Source organism: Ilyonectria robusta (genome assembly GCF_021365365.1).
Source record: "Ilyonectria robusta strain PMI_751 chromosome Unknown BGZ61scaffold_34, whole genome shotgun sequence".
Taxonomy (NCBI): Eukaryota; Fungi; Ascomycota; class Sordariomycetes; order Hypocreales; family Nectriaceae; genus Ilyonectria; species Ilyonectria robusta.
In genome coordinates this window covers 171,090-197,007 of record NW_025764468.1, presented here as the reverse complement: position 1 = coordinate 197,007, position 25,918 = coordinate 171,090, and the positions used below count along the sequence as shown (strand labels likewise).

Below are 25,918 nucleotides of genomic sequence, written 5' to 3'. Positions count from 1 at the left end.
TTACTTAGTTAGTTGGGAGAACTGAATCGCTAACCATTCATTATTGTGTTCGTCGACAGGGAAGGGATGGGGATATGCTTTGTCAAGACCCGTAGGTCGTTTTGCTCGGGTAGTATACACAATAAACATTCGCTGTCGTGGACTCCCTAGCATCAGCCATGAATACACTTTTTGATGTTCCTGCTTCCCGTTCTCATCGACTCCATCCATAAAACGTACTTTAAGGGGACCTGTTGTGGTGAATTCGGTACTGAGGTTTACCGGTAACGTACTCGATAAGCATGCGCCGCATCCAAGTATGCGCCGCACTCAGATTTACACCTTAAATCGCAATTTTAAAAAAGGTAACTACGTAGTTACTTGTTTTTTCGTGTTACGCGGTGTGTCAGGCATTTGTCTCAGTATGTCAGATGTTTGTATCAATAGGATATCCACGGCGGCCTCTTGGTGGCTGATTCTACGGTTGCACGGTAGGACATGAGGTGCATAACCCTTTTCGGATGACGCGACCATGTCCAAATACTGAGTCAGCAGTACCCCCATGCTGAATTACAGTGTAGCACACTATGATCCAAGTGCGCAAAGGCCCTCTGGAGAAATTGGCCTTCAAGCAGGCCTGTCACTGCATATACATCAGATTGGAACAGTCAGTAAAGTGAAATTGTGGGGCTTCGGGTGATTATGGAAGAACCGTACGAAACGAAAATAGCTTAGCGCAAAGGCCCTCTGGGGTGTGTCCCCCGGGCGAAATAAAATCCATCCATCCATCCTTCTCTGCTGTCTTTATCCAATCCTCTCGCTTCCACCACTTCTCCTTGAATCCACGAGACCTTTACTCGTCTGCCCACGCTCCTCTTGTCCCGTATGCGATACTGTATACCCTTGAGAATCGTGCCATCGAGCCGCCGAAGCACTCCCTAGTCAATTGGGAACGAGAGAGTGTGTGGAGGGCAGGTAGATCGATGGAGAGGTTGCTCTTCATCTGACGTTTGCTCGGTCGACGATATCGGCTCGTTTAGATCGGTAGATTGCCTCGAAGAAGACATCGAAGATAAGCTTCGAGTACTTGATGGCCGACTTTGGCCCCAGAACGCGTGTAGCGACATAATAACGCGTCGATTCGACACGTTGTTGATAGATATTTGATGGAGTAGGAGGAGGATTTTATTTTGTTTTTGGGGGGACACCACCCATAGGGCCATTGCGCTAAGCTGTTTACGTTTCCCTCTCCTAGCCTTCCTAAATAAGTAGTACCTAAAACCTGCCTACCCTATACTAAATCCAGCCTACCCTATAGCGGGTAATTATTGACGTCAAGTACTTGACAACTTGACACTCCTTTAACTTGATTGATTGACGACAACCCTTAAACTTGACTTGAGAACTTGACTTGACGAGAAGTCGAACTTGATTGAGAATTGTCAAGTTCGAGCTTGATTGTTAGCCACACTGGATTATTTGATTTCGTCCGTATACTCTCTTCTATCGCTAATTTCTACAGTAAGTTTATTCACCTCAATTGACCTTAGTCGTCCCTAATCGCGTGTCGAGCTGCCAGGCCATATGTGGACCACGAACTGCCCCGACATAGCGGGCTTACCATAAGGGCCATGACTATATTAGAGATTCCCACCCCGAGCCGTGTTGCTGTCCCTATTGTGGGGTACGCTAGCCCACGAGTATCACGATCTCTGACAGTTCTCCGATCTGGGCCTCAACAGAAGAGACAGTGGCGGAAATATCTACGCCCGCCTCGACGTCCACCAGCATCGCGGCGTCTAACCGAGGAACGTCCTCCTCAGGAAGAAGAGGAACACCATCTCGGACGATCTTCGCGTCTTCAGGAGATGGCCCTGGGCGTATCCTCGCCGGGTCTCAGCAGCCCGCGTACCGTGACGCGGCCCTTGCTCGCAGCGTATCGAGAAAGGTGTGTGGGCGAGCTCCGTGCAACTGACCGAGGCGGCGGCTAAGCAAGCCATCAAGAAGACCCAGCGGAAGATCTCCACGCGCCTAACGATCTTCCTTGCGAGACCTGAACCGTTGGAGATAGTAGAAGAAGGCTACAACCCTCTATGGATCCTGGCGAGGGAGGTACTGAAGGTAGCCCTGAGGCGCCACGTTATCTCCGAGCCGGCCATCTCTGTTGCCTTGTGGCTTAGCAAGATCGTATTTCCTCAATTCCAGGATAAGCCTGCGATAGCTCCTTACCTTGGGTTCGAGAACAGGCTCGTTCATCACGCCCATCTTAGTGATGGCATCACGGAGCTGGGCGACTTTAATTACAACCAGAAGACAGTTGGGGAGCTATTTGGAGAAGACTGTCCTTTTAGATACAGCAAAATTGAAGGGCAGTACCATGTATTCCTTGTCTTCTACGAGCCGCTACCCACGGCCACAGTCTCCAGTCACCCGCCGAGTCAGGACCTCAAAGTATGCTAGCGAGTCGGAGGAAGGGTAAGGAGATCATGCAAGAAAGAGGCGTCCGGCTAATAGCTCCCCTGGTCTCTCTCCTAAGCGAGGGAGGTCTGATCAGACGATGAGGTTAACGACGTCGTTGGTGAGCCTGCTTCGAGAGCTGTTGCCAACTGTAACTTCCGTCTTCTTGCTGGGCTGATGGATGAACTGGTGCCATCGTGTGGATGCCCACTCATAAGCCCGAAGAAGGGCAGGTTGGAGTTGATGTGGGAACGCCCCATCGAGACCATAGCTGATAGCGCGTTGTATTGGACGGTGGCCACTCTGCCATGCAAAGGAAACATTGATATCAGCATCGATACTATGGTCATCGTAACGATTGAAAGGTTGGTGGACCTCGCGAACGTGTTTCTCTGTGATGCCTACAGTAACTTGCCGGTACTGTTGAACATTTAGCTCCATTTTCCATACACAGGCCGTTGCTGCTCTTAAGACTGTAGTGATATGAGATGATGCCCATGTCTTGCCGTTTGAGGAGAGCAAGACATGCTTATCATAGCCGAGTTGGTCTTGACGATGGTTCCCATGCTGTTCTCGCCGTAAGAGCTGTGCAAGCCGGCGTATACAGGCCAGGTACCGAACCATGACCATTCCCAGCCGCGCTGGTAAGAAGCGAGCTACATAGAACTCTCGGTTTGTAGATCTTTTGGCTTTATGATGTCGAAGGAGGTAGATCACTGACCCGTTCCACAAGAAGATGCCTCGCGTCGTGGAAGGGCCGTTCCCCACTTCCAATGTGAGCAGCTCCCGAATCCGCGGCACCTGGCCACATACTATGTAAAGTCCGCCAGCAATCATATCCTCAAGGGCAGTAACCTTTTTCAGGTACGATGCAACCATTGCCCAACTCCACTGGCCGTTTCTCAAGAGCGGAAGCGTTCTTGATGTGCAAACTCGAAGGAATAACTCTTCATAAGCGCTATGGAGATTATTCTTAGCCTCCTGAATGAAAGGACCACAGACGCGAAGTTGGACTTCATTTATTGAGGCCATTACCGCTGACGGTCGTGCTTTGACTCTTGGCATCATATTCAAAGGAAAGGAACTCCAACAACAGTGGTTCCTTAAGGAATTCAAGAAGATAGCTGATTGGCACTATATAACTTCACCTAACGGTTGGACGGACGACCACATTGGTGTTGAGTGGCTTGAAAGAGTCTACTTGCCTCAAACTAAGCCTGCCGACGAGTCAGATGCTAGATTAATCATCCTAGACGGCCATGGGAGTCATGCAACGGTGCGTTGTTTGCTTATTCAATCAGGAATCACTGCTAACGGAAAGAAGGTTGAATGGATGGCTGCGTGCTTTTTAAACAACGTCTGTTGTTGCTACCTCCCTGCCTATTGTTCTCATGGCCTCCAGTCATTGGATAATGGGGTTTTTAATGCCTCCAAAGCTGCATATCGACGAGAGCTGGAAAAACTAGCCTCTCTGACTGACTCAACGCCGGTGGATAAAGTCAACTTCATCAGAGCCTACGCCAAGGCTCGTGAAGTTGGAATGACTGAGAAGAATATACTCTCCGGTTGGAGAACTACTGGCAATTGGCCAATCTCACGAGCCAAAGCTCTGCGGCATCCAGAAATTCAAGAGGACAGAGCAACGGGCAGTTCAAAGGGGACTCTAGAACGGACGCCTTATTTTGGCTCGGATGATACTCCAAAGACGAGCCGTCATATTCGTGATCTTGGCTTAAACAAAACACCAAAGACCTGGAGGCGATATACTGTGATAGCAAAAGGTTTTGAGACCCAGGAACAGACGCTGGCGGCGCATGCCGTGAGAATTGCCAGCCTGGAGGAGGAATTGGCTCGATTGAAGAGAGGGAAGAAGAGGAAGGCTATTCCTAATCCCAACAGACGTTTCATGAGTCTAAGCGAAGCTCTAGCTGCCGGTGAAGATATTGCTGAAAAAGGGAGCAAAATGAACTCTGTTGTGGTGGAATCTGACTCTTCGGAGGAGTCAGTCTCAGAGGAGGAGGCTGCTTCAGTTATTGTAGTCAGGGAGGAAATTGAGTCTCCTCAGCACACCACTCGATCGGGGCGGCTGGTCAAAAGACCTAAAAATACGTAAATTATTCAATTCTCTACCAGGTAATATTTCTTTTATATTTATATCATTAAAATTGATTATAATCCCTAAGGGTTGAAAAAACAGATTTTTGGTAGAGATAGCCTCAATTTGGTTAGCGAAAGGGTGATGCTAGCGAAAGGGTGATGCTAGCGAAAGGGTGATGCTAGCGAAAGGGTGATGCTAGCGAAAGGGTGATGCTAGCGAAAGGGTGATGCTAGCGAAAGGGTGATGCTAGCGAAAGGGTGATGCTAGCGAAAGGGTGGTGGGGCATGGTATTCTGTTCAGACTAATAGTGTAGATTACAGTTTGCACTGTAGTTTAGTTTGACCGTGACGGACAGACCAATAGTGCAGTATGCGAATCTCAGGCAAACTGGTAGTTTAGTCTGGCAAAGTCAAATGGACCGGTAGTTTAGTTTGGCCAAGTCAAACGGACTAAATGAGCAGTTTGAGGCTTTCACACGCACTGGTTACACTATTAGGAGCCCTGACTTGAAGGGAAAGCTGATCTACCTATCCATTAGGAAATACATTTCTAGCAATAGATAGTTACGTCTCGGTTAACTTAAGGTATGCGACTCAATAGACAACATTGCCCACGCTGTCAGTTGTCTTCTGAACAGCCGCTATCTCCAATTTCGGCGGAATCCCGCGCTCGTTATCGGGTTATGAGCGGGGATGCCAATGACATGGGTCATTGATATTGTCTAGCGCCGGAGCGGGGGAGAGCAATTCCGTGCTATACGAGAGATGCAGCAGGCGGTACTATTTTACTGAGCGATTCACCTCCAGAGTTGTTCAAAGCCACCTTCTTTTTCCTCCAAACAAATCCAGATTTTCTCACCGCTGTGCTTCCTCAACCACCATTCTCCCCCCGTTCGCTATGCGGCTGAGAGGATCACTCGTATTAGCCCTCGTAGGCTTCGTCGATTTTGCATCAGCGTCCCTGCTAGATCAAATCCGGATGTTTGTTCAGAACGGGACGTTTCTTCACTCATCTTCGCAGACGGACAGCCAAAAGACCACGCCATGCCCCTCTTCAGACGATTATTTATACAACATGCCCACCCGGGTTCTCATACCCGGGCGCCTGCCACGACGCTGAAGCAATACCCGAAGGCGCACAATGCAACAAGAAGGGCGATTTCCTCTCGGGCGATGGATGGGGAATTATCTATAACGGCATGCCGCAGGAAAACATCCAAGATTGCGCCTTCATCTGTCATGGCTGGTTGAGGTGCAACTCATACGGATGGAACTCTTCGGATCCCGATACGCCATGTCGCTTCTATGAGAAAGGTCTAGCTGAAGGTGGCTTTCTTGAGGAACCGGTATCTCCGACTTCTTGGTACGATGTTGGCTGTGCAAACTGTACTAGGTGCGGAATGGAAACGCCGTCCATTGTACCGGGGCTTCCACCCTCCGGATCACAATGTACCCTCAGCAAAAACATCGATCCTCAATACCATTGTAACCAAGCTGGTACTGTCAATGCCGGAGCTCGGTTCTACGTCGTCATGATTTACCCACACACTGTGGATGCTGAGAACTGCGCAACCATTTGCTCCAACCGAAGAGGCTGCCGTGCATCGGGCTACGATTTCAGTCGCGACCGGTACCAATGTCTGTTTAGTGGCTACTCTTTGAAAGATGCCAACTTCCAGAAGTCATCGGGGGGCCAGATATGGAGTGATAAGGCATGCTGGGAATGCACAACATCTGACGTAGACAAGGCTTGACATACGCCGAGATTCATATTCACAGATTATACCAGAGTCCTGATATGAGCTCTTCGAAAGTGCTTCCCACGTTAATAAATGCACCTTTGTATTTTGTCGTATTCAGCAGTGAAGAAGTGAATTTCCACTAATTCTAACCAACATTGGGCGTCCCAGACATGCCATGCTCGAACATTGTCGGAGGGCTTATCGGCTAGGGGGCTACCACAATGCGGACAGGAGACCCAAGAAGGGTTATCCCGTAAGATCGTGGCATGTTGAGTACGGACCCATGCTGGGCAGTACACGAGTATTGGAGGCATAACGAAAGGATAATAGATTTAGTGTATTGCGATGGAAACATAAACGTGCGCGGACGATGCTGTCCGGGAGCAAACGGGGGCAAACGTGGCCGTCCACGCCCGGGCCGTTCGCGCACATCATTTTTTATTTTCAATACGTAGTATGGTATATTTCGATATGAATTAATCCATATACCGAGGTGGGGTGGGCGACATGGGGTATGGGGTAGGGTCCCTGTATTGACTAAAATCGATGGAAAATGGGTTTTGACCCAGTCCTGGATATAGCCTTCCGTAGTCGTGCGCCGACCCCGCACCAAAAAAGACCTGTGACATCCACTTGATGTGAAGCTAGCTGTCGGCGGAGAGAAGCTGTCGAAGATAAACCAACATGGCTGAACAAAGCGATGAGGAGGGTCACCGAGATCTGAGCTCGGAAAGAGCGACGCGCCGAGTGAGAACTTGGCGTCCTTTGTCAGCCATCTGAAACTCTAGGGCATTGCGCGTGTGCTGGTGGCAAGGACAGGGAAGAAGAATCGGTGGGCTTGGTGGGACAATTTTGTTTGGGGGTAGTGTGAAACGGGGCTAGGGTTTGTCTCACTGTTGTCCGGCACCTCTCTCGGTCCCAATTGAATGCCTCGAGATCGTATTCCATCTACGGCGCCTCAGCAGCAGGTAGTGATAATCGTCGTTCGATTTCGAAGTCTTGGTTGAATTCCAATCCTGCGCTCACTAGCGTGGAAACAGGACAATTGCCACAGCGCTTATTTATATATGCCTCAGATATTACAATTTGAGTTGTGTTCTGATTGGTCTCCGGTGTATCAAGAGTCGATGCAGCCATTGGTGCCACTTGCGTGGCCTGGCCGGCTGCCTCCGTTAATCCGTGGGCTGATATAAGATTTTCCGGCCGAGTCTGGATCGTGAAATTTAGTCTCCGTGTGAAGCATCTGCAGGGTTCCAGACCCAGTTCTGTGCTAGGGTTGCCTTTTGCCCCATAAATCGATAAATCGGCAGCCTCCGCCAGGGTAGTTCGATCCGACCCTTCACAATGCCGAGCTTGCTTAGCCCTCTGGGGTGGCTGGCTTCCTCGTCAGCTTGGCTTTTGGAATCCAGCTTTTGATAAGATCCTCCAGATAGTCATAGTGGAGATGTTGAAACCTTCCAAGCTAAGGTCACCGGCAATATCCGCACAGGTTTTTTCCCTTCCGTATTCTGGCGTACCTTGGCGATGACTTGTTGTTTGGCCTCATCAGTCTGCTTGCTAGGACGGCCAGAGCGAGGAGCGTCTTGCACAAATTCATCCCGGATAGACAGGCCGGACCAAGGGGTCAATCCACGTTCAATAGCCCGGGCATAGATACGGTTGACCTGCCGAATATAAAGCCCAGTTAGGAAGGCAATCTCTGCAGAGGTCTTGCCGCCACAGGCCTTGAGCCCGACGACTAGACGTATTTGGTGCCATTGATCAAGAGAGACAGTAAGGAAGAAAGATGATCGGTGGCGCCGTTAGCGGCTTGGCACGGGACAGAACTTTTGAGATGCTCCTCCGTATAGAGACCATCGAGGCGTCGGGCAGGTCGTCATCAGCGTGTCAAGTCCTCCTCGGGATGCTCCTCGACGACGCTATCGGCCCACCGAATATGTCGTTCCTCAGGCTTCATAGCACCCCCCAACAATTGGGTAAACCAGTTCTCCTGATCTCTCAACACGCCAGAAAGTTCGAGCATCAGAGACTCGAGGAGGTTGGCATGCCCGACGAGTAGGCGGAGGTTCTGGTCGGGTCGGGCAGCTTCAGAGGAGAGCTTAGCTCGTGCGGTGTTGGCAATGTAGTACACCTGGGAGATGGACATGGCGTTCTTGCTTCGGGTTGCCACAAAAAAAAAAAAAAGGACACAGATTAGTTGCCACAAAGGTAAGATGGGATTAAGTAAAGAGCTCACCTCAAGTGTCACGACTCATTGATGGCATAGACCGTGAGGGTGGTCACGATAACGCGAGGGGATGTTTTTGGACAGCTCAGGCCATGTCATGATCATACAGTGAGTGGCAATAAGTTTGAATCAGTGTCAGGTACTTATCGTGTTGTTGTCGTGCCGCTTTTATATTTAGCCCTAATTAGTTGAGTTTTTTTCAGTTCTTTCCTCGCGAACGAGGGGCTGTTTTTAAAGGCGGCGAGGATTTACCTGCCTAATCTAGCTAGGCTAGCCGACGTATACCTGACAATGATTCAAACTTGTTGCCACCCACTGCATGTCACGATCGTGCAATACGCATTCCGTGCCAGCGCTGGGGGTCGACTGAGTTATGCAGGATCGGAAGGGTGGTAGCGAGTTTTGACTCTGATGCTAGGGATGACGTTCAGGACTGGGTGAGCAGACCATCATCGTATTGGACCTCGGCAAATAATGCAGCTATATTCCATTCCTGGGACCCCGCCATTCCTGGGACCCCGCCATTCCTGCCGCCACCTGTACCCATCAGAAATGGGTCTGCGCCTGTGGCATCCATCCATGACGCTCGCGCTTCTGGCTACGCTGGTCTTTGCCTAGACGGGGTCCCGTTCTGGGCACCCCGAAGGGACGACGATCACTTAGGTACCGGATTTAGGCCCCTCACACTCAAGGCAATCCGCCGTACTGCACCAATGGTACTTCGCTGCGATTGAATTTTCGCGGCTTCCTCGAACCTACAAACGGATGGCGCGGGGTAATCGGAATCCTACCTCAACTTAGTCCATGTATAGTAACAACAGAGTTCACAGGGCGTTCGCCTTCTGCACTCCCAATAGATATTCATGCCGTAATCGGGTCATTCAGAATCGACAGCTCTAATATACACCGAGACATCAATTAGCGGTGTCAACGACGTATCGAACAACGATTTTGCCCATGGCCATCAAATCAAACACCTCCGAGAGCCGGCTGAGGGAAACCATCGTGAACGGCACTTTGACGAGACCTGCGCGGAAGAACTCGATCGCCTCGTTTGCGTCCAGACGATTTTTCATAAGTTCCTAGGCTGGTCCGTATACCTGTACAATGCTTCTCATTGCGTCATGCGCGCGTAACTATCATATGAAGCCCATTAATCACATGTTAGCGCCTGTTCAAGCTGATCACACCACAAGTCAACTATGTTTTCTTCCAATCTAATCTCTAGACCCTTCATAAATCTTTTAGCGCTCGATTTATTTATAAAACTCAAGAATGAATTTTGAGTGAAGTGTGTGGGAAACCTGGTCATTCTCGTACACCCCAATTCCGCGCCATTTCGCTGCAAGCTCAGCCCACATCGCTAATATCCTACACTACCTCTGTTCTGTTATCTCGGATCCATTCGACCCAAGATCTATCTTCTTCATTTATTATTATCGAATATGGCCAGTGGCAGCAGAACACAAATCAGAAATACAGCCAGTGGCAAAAGTGAAACCATCGATCCATCATTCAACATAACCCATACGGACGAAAGGGTATTGTGTTTAAGTTGTCGTACATGTCGATGTCGCCAAGGAGGGTGTGTGCTGTCAGCGCACGCTGGGAGCAGTATCTGTCGGAGCCACTGCGCATTGAGATGGTGAACTTTGACTCGGAGCAGCCTGCACTGATGCCAGACTTTGTCGACTTTTGCGCAAATGAACGAGACGATAGCTTGAGACTGCCAACCGTAGCGTTCATAGACCCCGCGCTGTCGTTTCTAGAAGCTTTGCGTTTGGCAGCTCGGACCGTTGCATTAAGTGATGCGCTGATGCTGTAACATTTTGCGAGGTCCAACCCTCGAAAGGGACTAGACGTGGGCTTCACCACCGTGACATTATTGGGGACGCCATTACGTGACTGCAATGGAACAACCTGAACCAGGACATTGTCATCCCGCGGCAAAGTCTTCTTGAAGAAACAGACCTGAAAGTTGCGGCCAGAGTTGTTATCCCAATACTCTTGGCCATTGACGGCGTAGCGGACAGACAAGTGGGCAATTTTGGATTCGAGGTTGACAATGTCGGAGAGCTCAATGGTGAAGACGAAAAAGTCGTAGCCCGAAGGGGCTTCTCCTGAGGCGTTTCCATCGCTGTATGCTGCGGCGACGTTCGAGGTCGTCTTCCAGTTGTCAAACGTGAAGCGACAGGTAACCGACTTTTGAAATGCCACATTCCGGACAGCCACCAAGCCTTGCATGGAATTTTGGTCGTCCAATAACCTCAACTTCTTGATATACACAAATTGGGACTCGCGCGATCCGCTCTGCCGCGGGAAGTTGGGCGTAACCATCTCCCACTGACCCGCTGCATCTTGTCGGGACATGGGACGTTCCCTGCTGCTCTTATCGACTTGACCGGATCGTGACCCAGCGCTGATAGAAAGGGGACAATCCAATCGAAAAAAATTGAGAGTCTCTTCCAAGTGGCTGTGGAAGTGAACCGACTTTGTGGCGGTGGGACTGGTTGGCATGCTCGCAGGGCGCCGACGAGACGGCGGCGGGCGTAGTATGGGCCGGACCAACTCGCCAGACATTTTGCGAACTACCCGCTGTTTGCTTTGTCGCCAGTCCTCTGTTTCGTCTTCGGATTCGGTAAGGACTGCATCATCGGATTTGTGAGGGGCATCACAGGATGCTCTCAGATCTGCCACAATATCTGAAGGGGGCGGCGTCAAGGATGATTCATGAGTCCGAGAGTCCCTTAGCGCCTGGGGGAGATTCTTAGCGGATTGGTTCTCAGATTGTCGGGGTTTCGTTGGCAAAGACCATGGTACATCCAAATGGACTGTCTCAGATGACGGGGAGCATGGAGATGGTTTCAATGGACGAGTGTATGGCATTTTTGGATCAAGGACAAGGAGATGTGGGTAAGCGCTCAGTGGGAACGGTGTGAAGGCTGGAATAGTGTCGCCGAGTGGTGCCGACGTGACCGACGGTGGGAATGCGACAGCTGCAGAATCAAATGGTGCCAAGCGCTCAATTATAGCAATATTAGCCGTAAAGAGTTCGATTTTTTTGGATCTTAGAATGATATGATGAGGCTGAGTGGTAGGGAAGCGGTGCGAGCAAATATTCGCTGGTGGTGCGATGCCCTATATGCATGGTGGTGTTTAAGTGATGGGTGTTGGTGTTGGTGATAGCGATTGGTGATGTAACTGTGGAGGGTACGCTAAAACATCGAAAGTTTTCCATTCTTCCTCTTCTCTCGGTGTACATTCGCCAAGGAGAAAGACATGGTAGACGGCGCCACCGGCACTTTGTTGGAGGGCGCACACCAGGGCATCGGTCGTTCCACACGTACATAATAATGCAGTAAGTATACATACACGCACGCATGATTTATTCTCCCCTAATGCTTGCACAGGTCGAGACCCTGCATCAGGTCACCTGGTTTCTTTTTAGCTATCACAGCCACGAGGTAACTCGTACTATCGCGTGGTGGCGTGATGGAAGACTGGCACTTCCGTTGCATCCGTTGCATCGTGGGGGAATTGCATCAACAGGGCACCTTTAGTTAAAGACGGGAGTCGCTGTCAATTGCAATGGAAGTGAGGTAATTATTTATAACGTGTAAATACAGGTGAGCACTAGCTATCATTCTCGCAGCCATGGCTCAGTACGAAGTTCAAATCAAGTAGAGGACGCCCGGAGCCGTGGATAAAACAAGGGGAGAGAAGATCAGATACCTCGACTTTCTACATACGCGTATTTCGATCCGTAGATTTTTCTCTTGCAAATGTCACCATTCCTGAAGCCTCGACCGGCCACTCGTTGTTAGCATTGATAGCAGAGTCACCAAGTGTGATGGCCGATGCCACACGGCTTCCATCTCGCCCTGTAATTCGCCATGGAGAGCATCCGCGATCTGGATCCCAAGCCCCGCACACCCGACCGGCCCCCCTCAAAGCCTTATCGCCGAATTGCTGGTAAATGCTTACAGTACGCTAGTAGGTACAAAGCCTGTAGCTTAGTCCCTACAGGGTTTCCCTTGCCACATCCCCGAGTCTAGACCTACCGGCAGGATCCAAACCCTTGCAGTCCTTTTGTCATGCCAGCAGAGTCCACAGTCGCATCTGATTGATGGCCAAGTTAACTATGGTTCACAGTGACTTTTTGACTACTGCTCTAATCACCCACTAGCAAACTCATCAGGTCCTGCGGGGAAGAAATCATGACTCAAAACCATGAGATCAATCTTCAACAAGAAAAGCTCCCTTGTTGTGGTCTCCCTCTGCTGACAATAAGTTGCCGATGATTGGTTGAAATCCATGTGGCTTAAAGGGTCCAGGACTTGAGCCATCGTTCGATCCGCGATTCGGACCCCTGGCCGCAAATCGCCCGTAGGAGCCTCCCGCGCCCGTAATGCATCGGGGTGGGGATGGTGGGAAGAGCCTCGCACTGAGAATCTGCACTGCCATGAAGCTAACTGGCGCGCATCGCGGCAAAAGTGCTGCATGGTGAATACTACGTAAAACAGAGCAGCATCCGCCCACGAGCCGGGATCCCAACTTGTTGCCTCAGAATAAGCCACAAACGCCCAGATGGATCGACTTTGGGCCTACGCAATATTCCTCGTGACTCGGCGATGGCCTTTGGAATCAGCCCATACTTGCATCGAGGGGTGGCTACCACTAATTTGCTGCCACAGAGTGTTCTCCCCAACATCCAGAATGCTTCAACTCAAAGCTTATAATAAGTCCCAGCGAAATCAACGCATGACCACTTTTCTCGCCCATTAGAGCATACCAACCCAGACTCAATTCCATTATAACTCATTGCAAACAATCACTATAGAGGTCACTCCAACCTTTCTCCCGACAATGGACACTACAATATGTCCTTTGGACCTGGTCCTATCCCGTTACACAGCCGAAAATGTAGGTACCATGCATCCTCTTTATTTTGAATCCACTCGGGGATCTACCCCCAGCTACTCCGTACGAATCAGCCCTTCCCCGCCCCCCAAAAAAACATCCTTCACACTCCACAGAAATCGATATCCCTGTGGGTTTCCTGCATAATTTTCCGCGAGAACGAGCATAGGGTATCCAGATCGTTGGGACGAACCGTGGGGCATTGTCATCTCTGAAATTGAAGTACATGCTCATCGTTTGTTAGGTTACGGAGTCAGAAATCGGTTGCTTTACGCCTGCGTGGGAGCAATCCATCCCTAGATCCGACAATTACTCGAAAGGGTCAGCATTTTGCGAAAACTGCCATGGGATGGGATGGGCCCCGCGGGGCTTTGTTTTAAATGACTCTTCACTGTCGCCTTTCCAGAGCACAATCTTTTTCTCTCCAGAATCTGACTGCATCTCATCACCCATTATGAAAGAGATAAATATCGACAAGAGCTGCTGCGACAGCTGTAGTGTTACAAGTGTGAAGCGACAAAAGGTATGGTCAAGTGTAAAAGAAGGAAAAAGCGCGTCCTTTCAATTTCTCGGGCAGACTAGACGCCTTAAGTAGGGCCATAATGAGCTAGCTACTGGCCCCCACTGTATTAAAACTCCAGATGGACCGTTGGCTCCATCACAATAGAGCAGAAAGAGGATTGGAGATAGAGGGGCAGTCCGCACCTAATAGGGCCGGCTTCTGTTATCGTATCGTCTAGCCGGATGCTAGCTGACCTGCCTTCCGTAAAGGCACCGACAATCCGGACTAGCTGTCGCGACCAGCCTTGCTGGATCATCCGTAGCATCAACCTTCGTCGGAGGGTGGCATCATAGGCGCCTTTTACATCTAAAGTCGCTATTGCTGCTGTACGCCCGTTCTCCAGGGCATGTTCAATCTCGTGTATAACACAGGCTTATACAGGGTCCTTAGCGCTCAGCAAATTGGAGCCCTACCCAGCTGGTCAGCAATGGACCTGCACTGAACGGCGTTACCGCTTACCAGTGTACAGGCTGCTACTATTGCCTCGAGAATGGGCGTCAGAAACGCGGGTTATACCCCATCCTCTCACCGAACTAGGACGAATGCCAGTCTCATATCACACCGGAGCGGCATGAAAGGGAGTTGCAACGGAGATTCATCAACTCGGGATATAGTTGTACCCGTCGGGGCGGTGCATTAGACAGAAGAAAGTGATACGTGGCCATCGGGTGTAACCCTGCAATCGATGCCGGTGTCCTCTTCCAGTGCCTACGGTCGCGGACCCTGCCCCTGCTCTCAGTGGGGGCGTTTATGACCCCCTGTCGTTAGCTGGTAGACTACAAATTGACGACTCCATGTGGCGCGATCAAGTGTTGCCAAACATCTCGAGAAGGGGACTTGTTTAATGTGATGGAGAAAGACGGGAACACTGCCCGAAAACTGGTCCTAATGCGACAGGGCCAATGTCCCATGGTGAGAGTAGAGACGAACTCTGCAACTAAAAGCTTGCATTGCGTGCTGAATTATTGCATGCTGAATTGATGCGATAGCTTCTTCCGACCTCTGGTGCCCTCACATATCGCACCACACAATTTTCTCTACAATGTGGGATCATGGTCACCGTCGTCCAGGGTAGTGAGTTAAAGCCTGGCTTTTCGACGCCACACTCTGCAGCGGCTTGCTCCGTCTCCCACATGTGACGATATTGAGTTGTAATGTGGGTCGAGACCAGAGAGTGGTTGCAAACCTCAAGAATCCGGTAGCCGTGCAATCAGCCTTATTTCACTCCGTGGCTTGCGCTCATTGGTCGTGATCCTCGACAGGTCAGTGCACATTAGTGAGTGGCTTGATTGAGAAACCCTGCTCATTACGGTTATAAGGATCGGTGCCGCTGGAGCCTTGACACAGGGTACCAGCGGACGAAAGGGTCAAGACCTTGAGAATCTGATGATTCGATACCAGGATTACATCAACGAGCGGGGATTGGCCCTATTTCGTCCACTTCTACGTAGTAATAGCGTCATAATTTCGTGGTCCCTCCAAACCAAGGTCTGGACTCCACATTCTCCACTCCAACATGTTACCTCCCACTTCCCAATCCGACTTTCTGACACATGAATATTTTGCCCGTGCTGGTGGCCTTCACGGCTAACGCCGCTCGTGCGCACCTTGATCTTGGCCATTTTGATTGAGGGTGCCAGCCCCCTACGCGGCGGCTAGCTTTAGCCAGTATTTGACATATTTGTGGTCGAAATGCCCAAGAAGGGTCTAGCTCGACTCGCCCGCCAAACATGTCGATTTTACAGCCCCAGGCGTGGAATGGCAACACCACAAGTCATGCTGTAACACAGCCATGGATGGTCTAGACCCGACTAACCTACCCTGGATTAGAATTCGGGCGTAGTGGATAAAATCTCTTGGATCGGCGATCGCCCACCAGTGATAAGAGGTCGGCGAAGCCAACATTATGGGAAAGGACTTTTCCTGGTGCTTCTTTAGTGAGATTTGGCTGCCTGCAAATGCCATGTCACCAGATTCACAAGACTTTTTGTACCCAGCTTTCAGCCTTGAAGACTAGTATTTTGAGTCAATATGTCCTTGCCAAACTACTGCCAACGACTGTAGGCTTGAGAACAAAATGGACGAGGTAAGCTGACTTGATTTATTCTAGTAGCAATTCCATTCTAGTTATCGATGTCCAGATATAGGTGGATTTAGAGAGGATTGGCAATATGACTGCCCCTGCTACTAGCTGTCCGACATACTCGCTCGTCCAACCCTTGATAACATGATAACTGACAAATGCGATTATTCCGAGAGGGGAGTCGTATTCAAAGGTGTATGCAAGGAGAAGCCCAAATTCGGCATTCATACTAGCTAGTATTTAGTCTAATGCTTATTTGCTTAGATTCCGATATCCGATATTCATCAAATTTTTGATGGAAGTGCATACCCGAGCACCGGGATCCATTCCCCACTCCAGAATAGCACTGATGGCGAATTTACTAATCTGACCTCTCCATTTATAGAAGCGCCTGGAGACTGCCACGATCAGTTCTGGATATCACCCTCTATGACTGATTCGACGGATCCCTGGTCAACTAATACACCGATTTCTTCTATATCACCGTTTGCGATACCCGCTTATCTTCGATTTTGAGGTCGTTAATGCTTCCTGTAAGTCATTTTTGAGTCATTCTGCACATTGGCTAACCTCAATAATAAAGGGGATATACCACCTGTTCCCAACTTCTGGGGTAAAACTGACAGTGTACGCCTTCTGCAACACCTTCAACAACTACAGGGAAAGACTTATTATCTACCTACACTCTGAAAACCCAAGAAAATAAAATAAAGTCCGCGAAAGCGGCGATCGCGGATCAGCGCTTGGCAACCCGGCAAATAGCGACATTAATGACGGCGGACACACAGTGGTCTTCAACTACGGACTGCCTCAAGGAAGCCTAAAAGAGATCCCGAAAGAAAACCCGGAAGCATCTTTGCGATCATCACCCAAAGAGTGTACGCATCAGCGACGACTTGCTCTAGATTCTCACAACCAGGTCGAGAAGCAGTATCGTGAGAGACTGAACATGCAGTACATGAGCCTGCTCACATGCTACCTGCTGACCTTGACCGGAAATCTATAGTGGCTCACACTACTGAAGCATCCGATGACACCGGGGGCAGAGATACCGGAGGAAATGGAGATACCAGAGGAGGCAGGGTTTGCAGTGATAATAGTATCAGCAAGGGCGAGGTTTTGGATATGGCTAGGATGTACATCGAGAGAATGGAGAGGGAGGGGGAGCTGCTACTCCAGGAAAGGGATAGACTGTTGTCCAGCGCAGACTTGATAGTGATGTAATAATGATAAACGGCGGGGTCGCCCACCCTTGGGAATTAACGCCCTGGATCATAGTAGCCCATTCCCTATTTCCTTGTTGGGCCATTTTTGGTCTTCCACGTCGTTCAGCACTCGTAACGACCATCCCAGTTGAGATAATACCCATCATAAACCCAGTCTCATCAAAGTTATAGTAGATATCTGACTCCTGGATACCATATTTCGCGATTGTATTCCGCACAAGCTGAAACCAGCACCAAATGATATTCGGATCTTCGCATTGGGCCCCTTGATAGTCATATCTACGCGTAAAACGCGTCTTGATCTCTGGTTGTCGCTTGACAAAGTTCGTGGCCCAGCACTTGCCGACTGGAGGCGCGTCGCGGTCGGCAAGTAGTCGATTGGCCATATCTTCCACATCGCAAAGCCGGGGAGGAAATGATCGCGCATCTAGGTCGAGGACATATTCAATAATTGTCTTCTCCTCGAATTCCGTGAGCTTTCGCGAATTGGGCGTACTATCGCGTCGGGAAGCTCTCTCCTTAACTCGGCGTCTTAGCGTTGCTAGGCTGACTTCGTAGACCTTTGCAGCAGTCCGTATGTGTCACGGGCCAGGGCCCATATCCTTGCGGCTGTGCCGCAAGACGTACTTGGCTCGTGCGCGCCAGGGATGGGAAATCATTCCACAGCTCAGGGGCACTTAGGAATTTCTTTCTTTCTTCTTCATCTTTGATGTAAATAGCATCCTGGACTAGATAGCTGGAATACAGTTACTAGAGGCCGTTCACATACATCAAAGATCACTTATTCTTTTGTTTGAAGTTAGAACCGTTAGGATGGACAGCCCGACACTACCTGTAGCCCTCGAGGCCATCATGCAGGAACTCAGGCTTATGAGAGAGGAAAACGCTGAACTCAGGAAAGCCTCCGCAGAGAGGAATGAAGAGCTGAGAAGAAGCATTGCAGAGAAGGATGAAGAAATCAGATTGAAGATTCAGGCAGTTGCAGCTGCAGTCCAGGGGGACGGCACTCCCCTAACACCAAGCGGACTCAGCACCCCAATCCCGAAGATTAGTACCCCCGAGCCCGAAATCAAGCACGAGACCAAACCCGAACCCGAACCGAAGCCAGCCCATCGACCGCGCCCACGTCTACCCGACCCTGCCCTCTACGAAGGAAACAAACCCATATGGCCTGGGTGGAAGCTAGAGATGGAAAACAAGCTGCGGGAAGATGCCGACGCCCTAGGCAGCCCCAGGTTGCAGTTCACATATGTATACTCTCGGCTAGCAGGAAAGGCCAAGCAGAACGTCACCACATATGTACGGAATGAGACACGGCAAACCGATACGGAACCGGACCCAGCAGTACTCCTTACCCGTTTGGAGCTCTTATACGGAGATCACGACCTTGAGAGGAAGGCCATTCAAGCACTTCACTCCCTTAAGCAAGGAGAAAATGAGTCCTTTAACTCCTTCTACCCCCGCTTTGAGAAGGAGATCTCCAATGCTAATGCGGAGTCATGGCCGGATAATAGCAAGATTTCCTACCTGGTTAATGCCTTGAATGACAAGCTGAAGATGGCGCTTGTACCGGTAAACCAAGAAGAGCTGGTTACCTATGTGCAGCTGGCAACGAGGTGTCAGAAGCTGAGCAATGCTATGGAGCTCCTGGGTCAATGGAAGAAGTCAGGCAGCAAGGGGCAACCGAGCCCCCCCCCACCAACACCACAGACGGCAAAGAGAGAAGATATGATGGAATGGGAACCAACCCCCACGGGCACGACACAAGTGAACACCTTGAAACCTCGAAGGAATAACAGCAACCTCAATGGGTACCCATCGAAGCGGCCGCAGGATAGGGCACTACTAGGCAAGAGAGCCAAGTGGGTTAGCCAGGAAGAAATTGACGCACGACGCCTCGAGCACCGCTGCCTTCGTTGCGGAAGAGACGACTGCAGGATCCTCACATGCCCGTTAGCAGCGCCCATCCGTCCTGGGTCGCAACCACGCATCAAAATCTCATCGGCGCGCCCTCAGGTCACTGAGGCAGCAGTAGAGGAGGAAGAGAGCAGCCAGGAGGAGGGAGAGGATGAACAATAGGGGCACGCGGCAGCCCTAAGGGAATGGAAGACAGATGGCAAGGCGAAGATGGATGGAGACCCCTTTCTAGCTGATATTAGGCTTAATGGAACCGACTTCACTACAGCCCTTATCGACTATGGATGCCTTTGCTACGCTGCTATGGACGAACAACTCTTCCACTCCCTGGGACTGCCCCGGATTCCTATCACCCCCCGGAAGCTTGAGAATGCAACAGACACCCCGAATACAGTCATCGATACAGTGACATACGCATCAGTTGACATCGACGGGCACCAGCGACAGCGCGTCTTCTTCTATGTGATCCCGAAGCTGAACTATAGTATCATCCTCGGGAAACCATGGATGGAAGATGAGGACGTACATATCTCAGCAAGGAAAGGGCGCCTGACAATCAGATCCTCCGGTATCCAAGTGTGGAACCAAGCAAAACGGCCCCCAGTCTCAGAAACGAAGATCAAGCAGGTAATGGCCTCGGTATTTATGGCCGAGGTACGGCGGGATAGGAGACGTCACGGCACTGGAGTATTCGCGGTCACCATAAAAGACATCGACAAGGCCCTACGACCAAGGGCAAGGACAGATCCGAAGGAGAAGCTGCCAGAGCATTACCACCAATGGCTCCAGGCATTCAGCAGGAAACTGGCCGACAAACTCCCGCCCCTACGACCCGGCATCGACCTTCGAATCGAGATCATGAAGGACAAAGATGGAAACGAGAAGAACCTCCCTTGGAGCCCGTTGTACGGTATGAGAAGAGAAGAGCTCCTGGTCTTAAGGAAGACCCTCACTGAGCTGCTGGACAAGGAGTTCATCCGCGCGAGCAGCTCCCCGGCAGCTGCCCCAGTCCTATTGGTTAAGAAACCAGGTGGAGGAATTCGCTTTTGCGTCGACTACCGAGGGTTAAACAACATTACCAAGAAGGACCGATACCCTCTCCCGCTTCTGAGCGAAACCTTAAGGAACATCGCAAAGGCAAAGTGGTTCACAAAGCTCGACATTATCGCTGCCTTCAATAAGGTGCGGATAGCGGAGGAAGATGTACACAAAACGGCCTTTCGCACGAGATATGGTTCCTTTGAGTACCGAGTCATGCCATTTGGGTTGACTGGAGCCCCTGCCGCCTTCCAACGCTACATCAACAGCACCTTGCAAGAATACTTAGATGACTTTGTTTCCGCATACGTGGATGACGTTTTGGTGTATTCCTCAGGGTCCCTCAAGGACCACAGGAGGAAGGTCGGCCAAGTTCTACAGCGATTGATGGATGCTGGCCTCCAGATTGATATCGATAAGTGCGAATTCGAGGCCAAGACTGTGAAGTATTTAGGCTTTGTGATCGAGGCAGAGGTTGGCATCCGAGTCGACCCTGAGAAAGTCAAGGCAATCAGAGAATGGGCTACACCAACTTCAGTCAAAGGAGTTCGTGGGTTCATTGGCTTTGTAAACTTCTATCGAGTTTTTATCCAAGACTTCTCAGATGTAGCTCGACCGTTGACCGAGCTAACTAAGAAGGATGTTCAGTTCAAATGGGACGACCGATGTGAAGAGGCATTTGACAAGCTGAAGGAAATACTCATCACGGCCCCCATCCTCGCGCACTTCGACCCAGAGAGAGAGACTATGGTCGAGGCTGATTCATCTGGCTACGCTACAGGAGGACTGATGCTACAGAAGGATGACTATAGCATTTGGCGCCCTGTTGCTTATTTGTCGAAGAAGCACTCTCCTGCTGAAGCCAACTACCCCATCCATGATAAGGAACTCCTTGCCATTATACGCTGTCTTGAAGCATGGCAGCCCGAGTTGCAGGCAGTTAAGCACTTTACAGTTCTTACAGACCATAAGAACTTAAAGTACTTTTATTCTGAGAAGCAACTTACTGAGAGGCAAGTGCGTTGGTCCGAGTACCTCGCTAGGTTCAACTTCACTCTAGAGTGGAGGCCAGGCAAGAGCTTGGGGCGTCCTGATACCCTGTCTCGTAGGGAACAGGACCTCCCAGCAGATGGTAGCGACGAGCGGTTGAAGGCTAGATTCATGAAGATGTTCCAGTCCGAACACCTCAAAAGTGTGCACATTGCATCGATGGGGGTTCCGGCGAACCCTGAGGAGATCAACTTTGAGGAGGAAGTACGGCTTTTTGAAGACCAAGAACTACAGACCCTATGGCATGAAGCTCGAAAGGATGAACTCTACCGACAACTCACAATGTGTGTGGCTAGGGACGAAAGAAACTTGCCTACTCACCTTCAGAAGGAGAGAACTATTAGCATTACTGAGTGCACCGTGGATGAACGAGGTCTTCTTCGCTTCCGCGATCGAGTCTGGATTCCGAATTTAGAACCCCTTCGCACGAAGATCATTCAGGATATTCACGACTCCCATATCACTGGACATCCTGGTAGAGACCTTACCTATACTATTCTATCGAGACAGTTCTTCTGGCCTGGGGCTGCAGCAGATGTACGCCAGTTTGTGAGGAACTGTGAGGTCTGCGGCAGGAATACGATCTGGAGAGACACCAAGAAGGGGCTCCTCAAGCCAATGCCAGTCCCTGAGCGCATCTGGGGAGAGATCTCAATCGACTTCATTACAGACTTACCACCATCTGGAAGGGATAAAGCGACAAATTGCATGGTCATCACTGATCGCCTGACAAAGGGGGTAGAGCTAGAGGGAATGGATGACATCTCATCTGAAGCAGTTGCAAAGAGGCTCTTTGAGCGCCACTACCCAATTCATGGCATACCGACAGCAATAACTAGTGACAGAGGGCCACAGTTTGTGAGCGATTTGTGGAAGCACTTTTGCAAACTTCTTAAGGTTGAACAACGGCTCTCAACGGGATATCACCCTCAGACTGATGGCGCTACAGAGCGTATGAATCAGGAGATTGAGAAGATCATACGGATTTGGGCCACCTACACTCAGGATAACTGGCTGGACCTCTTGCCAATTGTAATGGCAAGCATAAACAACCGAGAAGCATCCTCAACAGGCCTGAGCCCATTCTTCTTTATGCATGGCTACCACAACGAACCGATCCGCCTGGTGGCAGACCGCATGACCGAGGGAAAGCAGAAGGAGGGCGAAACTCTCGCTGAGGACTTCATAAGACGATTGCAAGACGCTACAGAATGGGCACAGGCGGCCATCGCCATGGCCCAGGAGAAGCAGGAACGGTTCGCCAACAAGTCCCGTACAGCAGCCCCGAGGTATAAGCCAGGCGATTGGGTCTATCTGAGTTTGAAGAACGTAAAGACCACAAGACCATCGAAGAAGCTGGACTGGCTACATGCCAAGTACCAAGTGGTCCGGGAAGTTAACTCTCACTCCTATCAGTTGGACGTACCTGGTAGGATTCACCCAGTCTTTCACGTCGACCTATTACGCCCAGCGCCGACAGACTACTTGCCCTCACAGAGACCTGATAACACACAACCGGCACCCATTCTGGTTGATGGCGAGGAGGAGTGGCAGGTAGAACGCATTTTGGATGAGCAGTGGAAGACTGAGGAAGGCGTAAGGCGCAAGGAAGCTTTAGTGAAGTGGGTTGGTTACTCTGAGCCTACGTGGGAACCCATTGGCAACCTGCAAGCTACCGCTCAGTGGAAGCTCTGGCGCAAGAACCGCAAGAGGAGCCGCAGATAGCCCTCAACTTCTTCTCCCGGGAGGGAGGGGGGTAATGTCACGGGCCAGGGCCCATATCCTTGCGGCTGTGCCGCAAGACGTACTTGGCTCGTGCGCGCCAGGGATGGGAAATCATTCCACAGCTCAGGGGCACTTAGGAATTTCTTTCTTTCTTCTTCATCTTTGATGTAAATAGCATCCTGGACTAGATAGCTGGAATACAGTTACTAGAGGCCGTTCACAGTATGCTTTAAACTTGGGTCTTTCTGGATAGCTTGGACCGCTAAGACCACGCAGATTTCTTTAGGTGACCCCATTATTGTAGGTTGATGGAAGTTAGTTTGAATGTGGGTAGTCACACGATTGCAGTTAGGTGTTTCACTCACTTATGAACTACGTTAACTATGTTTAAAGAATCATAAAGTAGAGATTATCACTTATCCAATTATCATGATGATTTCCATTCCTATAAGTTATGAAAATTTGAAAGTAAAACAGACTTAACCCTCGATCAACTTGAATCCCCCCTCGGCCACCATCTTGAAGCCACCGTCGAGGTTAGTAACATCAAACCCTGCTTGTTTAAGGATTCGGTAGGCTAGGTAGCCGCGATAGCCCACCTGACAGTACACAACCACTGGTAGTGACTTATCCAGGACGGACAAGTGATGCCTCAAGCTGTCGACTGGTAGATTGATCGCTTCCGAAAGATGGCCACGCGCGAATTCCCCAGGCGAGCGGACATCCACAATCTGTAACTCACCGAGCTTCTCGGCGTTGAACTGTTCGGCGTGAATGATTTCACAGTCTCCACGGAGAACATTCGAAGCCACAAAGCCGGCCATGTTGACTGGGTCCTTCGCCGAGCCGTACGGTGGTGCGTAAACTAGTTCAAGATGCTCCAGATCAAAAACTGTCATGCCAAATTGCATGGCTGTCGCGAGCACGTCAATGCGTTTGTCGACACCAGCCTTGCCTACAATCTGTGCTCCCAAGATACGGCCCGTCTCTTTCTGAAAGGCGAGTTTGATCGTCATCGCTTGTGAGCCTGGATAATAGCTTGCATGGTCTGGGGGATGCACTGTGACCCAGAGAGGATCGTGGCCCAATCGACGAAGCGCTTTGATAGAAAGGCCCACGAAGCCAACGGTCAGGTCAAAGACTTGGCAGATAGCGGTGCCGACATTGCCGCGATATTGTACCTCCTTGCCGCATATATGATCGGCCGCAAGTCGCCCTTGTCGGTTTGCCGGACCGGCCAAGGCGAGCATGGCCGGTTGTCCCATGATGGTGTGTTGAGTCTCGACCATATCCCCAACTGCGTAGATGTCCGGGTCCGAAGTCTGCATGTGCGAGTTAACATTGACTCCGGTTCTTCCCAAATCCAAACCAGCCTGCTTTGCCAGACTTGTCCTGGCCCTCACTCCCGCTGCCAAAATTACCAAGTCTGCGGGTACCTCAGATCCACAAGTCAAGAGGACGCGCGACTTCTCGATCTTCTTAGACGTAGCGTTTAGAAACAACTTGATTCCCTTGCGTTTAAGCTCTGTGTGAAGAATCTCAGCCATATCGGCATCAATTGGTGGAAAGACATGTGACCCGTACTCGACCATCGAAACCTCGAGCCCGAGATTACGCATGTTCTCAGCTACTTCCACACCAATGAAGCCGGCTCCAATTATGCAAGCGTGCTTCACATCGCGGTCCGACATTAAGGCACGGACTTTTTGAAGATCGGAGATCGTCTGCATCGTGACGACATGGTCCAGTTCTGCCCCATCAGCCGGAGGCCGAAATGCTTCGGCACCTTGAGCCAGAATGAGTTTGTCGTAGTCAACTTGGCGAATGTCATCCGTTCCCACGGTCCGCACATTGACCAGGTGATTTTCACGATCAATGCCGACGACTTCCGTGTGAAGATGAACATCGATGTTAAAGCGCTCCTTGAAGTCGTTGGGTGTACGCAGGATCAGCGCATCATCATTCTTGATGACGTTCCCTAGAGCGTAGGGTATGCCGCAGTTGGCGAAGCCGGTGTAACCTCCCTGTTCGAATACAGTGATGGCAGCCGACTCATCGAGACGTCGAAGGCGGGTGGCCGCGGACATGCCACCCGCGACGCCGCCAACAATAATGATTTTCTTAGTCATGTTCGAATGTTGTGTTCTTAATGATGAGTGGTAATTCACAAGAAGTAAAATTGTTGAAAATGATATGGCTACGCGACTCTTGCGGATACAAGAAACTATTTAAATACAACTTGCAAGACTTAAACTGTAACCTTTTCGATCATATCATATAACTTAATCAAATTCCAGCTAGCAAAATGTTGTGACGGAGAGTACGCCGAATGGGGTGATGTGGTTGTAAGCTGCGCCGCTAGTGTTTATTAAGCATGGGGTGACTATGTGAGCAAGCAGTCCGCGGTGCCACTGGTCCCCGAGTCGCCGACCAACGCCGCAGTCCCCGAAATCACGGGTTGATGTATCCTGTTTGAGACAGTATTTGAGATTCATACAGCCCTGCAAATAAGTACGGAGGACCATTTCAAAAGTCTTTGCCCGCGCTACGGACGCCACACCCCTTAATCCTTGTTAAGTACCTGACGGTACATTAGACATTATGTAACTGCAGGTAATCATCCGCTAAACGCACTACAGCTTTAGTGGTGTTAGAGCCATGTCATGCACAGCCAGTGGACTAAGTGCGCCATAATATAGGGCTTCTTATGGCGCTAACACTCGTACAATGTACTCAATGTTCTTCTAACAAGAAAAAGCAATATGTGGCTTGTACGCGAGCAAAGACTTTTGAAATGGTCCTCCGTATGCGGGATAGAAGATGGGGACAGAATCGCCGATGGGTTCCAACGACCTCACCCGATGACTACAACTATTTTTTAGAGGAAATTTAACT

The 25,918-nt window shown here is 50.3% G+C and overlaps 6 protein-coding genes across 6 annotated transcripts; 2 read left to right on the top strand and 4 right to left on the bottom strand.

The window, feature by feature from the left end:
- Window positions 1-2,808: 2,808 nt before the first annotated feature.
- On the bottom strand, window positions 2,809-3,426 carry BGZ61DRAFT_294847 (uncharacterized protein; the record flags this gene model as incomplete). The annotated part of the gene is made up of 1 exon (XM_046238620.1): window positions 2,809-3,426. A coding segment is annotated over one exon (618 nt), but the record flags the coding sequence as incomplete, so codon positions are not given.
- A 2,084-nt stretch (window positions 3,427-5,510) lies between these two features.
- BGZ61DRAFT_463051 (uncharacterized protein) lies at window positions 5,511-6,368 on the top strand (the record flags this gene model as incomplete). Its single annotated transcript, XM_046247377.1, has 1 exon — window positions 5,511-6,368. A coding segment is annotated over one exon (731 nt), but the record flags the coding sequence as incomplete, so codon positions are not given.
- Window positions 6,369-8,166: 1,798 nt separating this feature from the next.
- Window positions 8,167-8,385, bottom strand: BGZ61DRAFT_322835 (uncharacterized protein; the record flags this gene model as incomplete). The annotated part of the gene is made up of 1 exon (XM_046238960.1): window positions 8,167-8,385. A coding segment is annotated over one exon (219 nt), but the record flags the coding sequence as incomplete, so codon positions are not given.
- A 1,306-nt stretch (window positions 8,386-9,691) lies between these two features.
- Window positions 9,692-11,808, bottom strand: BGZ61DRAFT_463043 (putative phosphatase regulatory subunit-domain-containing protein). Its single transcript, XM_046247376.1, has one exon. The coding sequence runs from the start codon at window positions 11,386-11,388 to the stop codon at window positions 10,018-10,020; it is 1,371 nt and encodes a 456-aa protein (XP_046096526.1). The 5' UTR covers window positions 11,389-11,808; the 3' UTR covers window positions 9,692-10,017.
- Window positions 11,809-15,992: 4,184 nt separating this feature from the next.
- Window positions 15,993-17,435, top strand: BGZ61DRAFT_463029 (uncharacterized protein; the record flags this gene model as incomplete). Its single annotated transcript, XM_046247375.1, has 5 exons — window positions 15,993-16,070; window positions 16,132-16,260; window positions 16,332-16,552; window positions 16,791-16,986; window positions 17,031-17,435. Coding segments are annotated over 3 exons (678 nt in total), but the record flags the coding sequence as incomplete, so codon positions are not given.
- Window positions 17,436-23,431: 5,996 nt separating this feature from the next.
- BGZ61DRAFT_463024 (FAD-dependent pyridine nucleotide-disulfide oxidoreductase) lies at window positions 23,432-25,231 on the bottom strand. Its single transcript, XM_046247374.1, has one exon. It carries the CDS (start codon window positions 25,150-25,152, stop codon window positions 23,503-23,505), a length of 1,650 nt encoding a protein of 549 aa, XP_046096524.1. The 5' UTR covers window positions 25,153-25,231; the 3' UTR covers window positions 23,432-23,502.
- Between the last annotated feature and the right edge of the window lie 687 nt (window positions 25,232-25,918).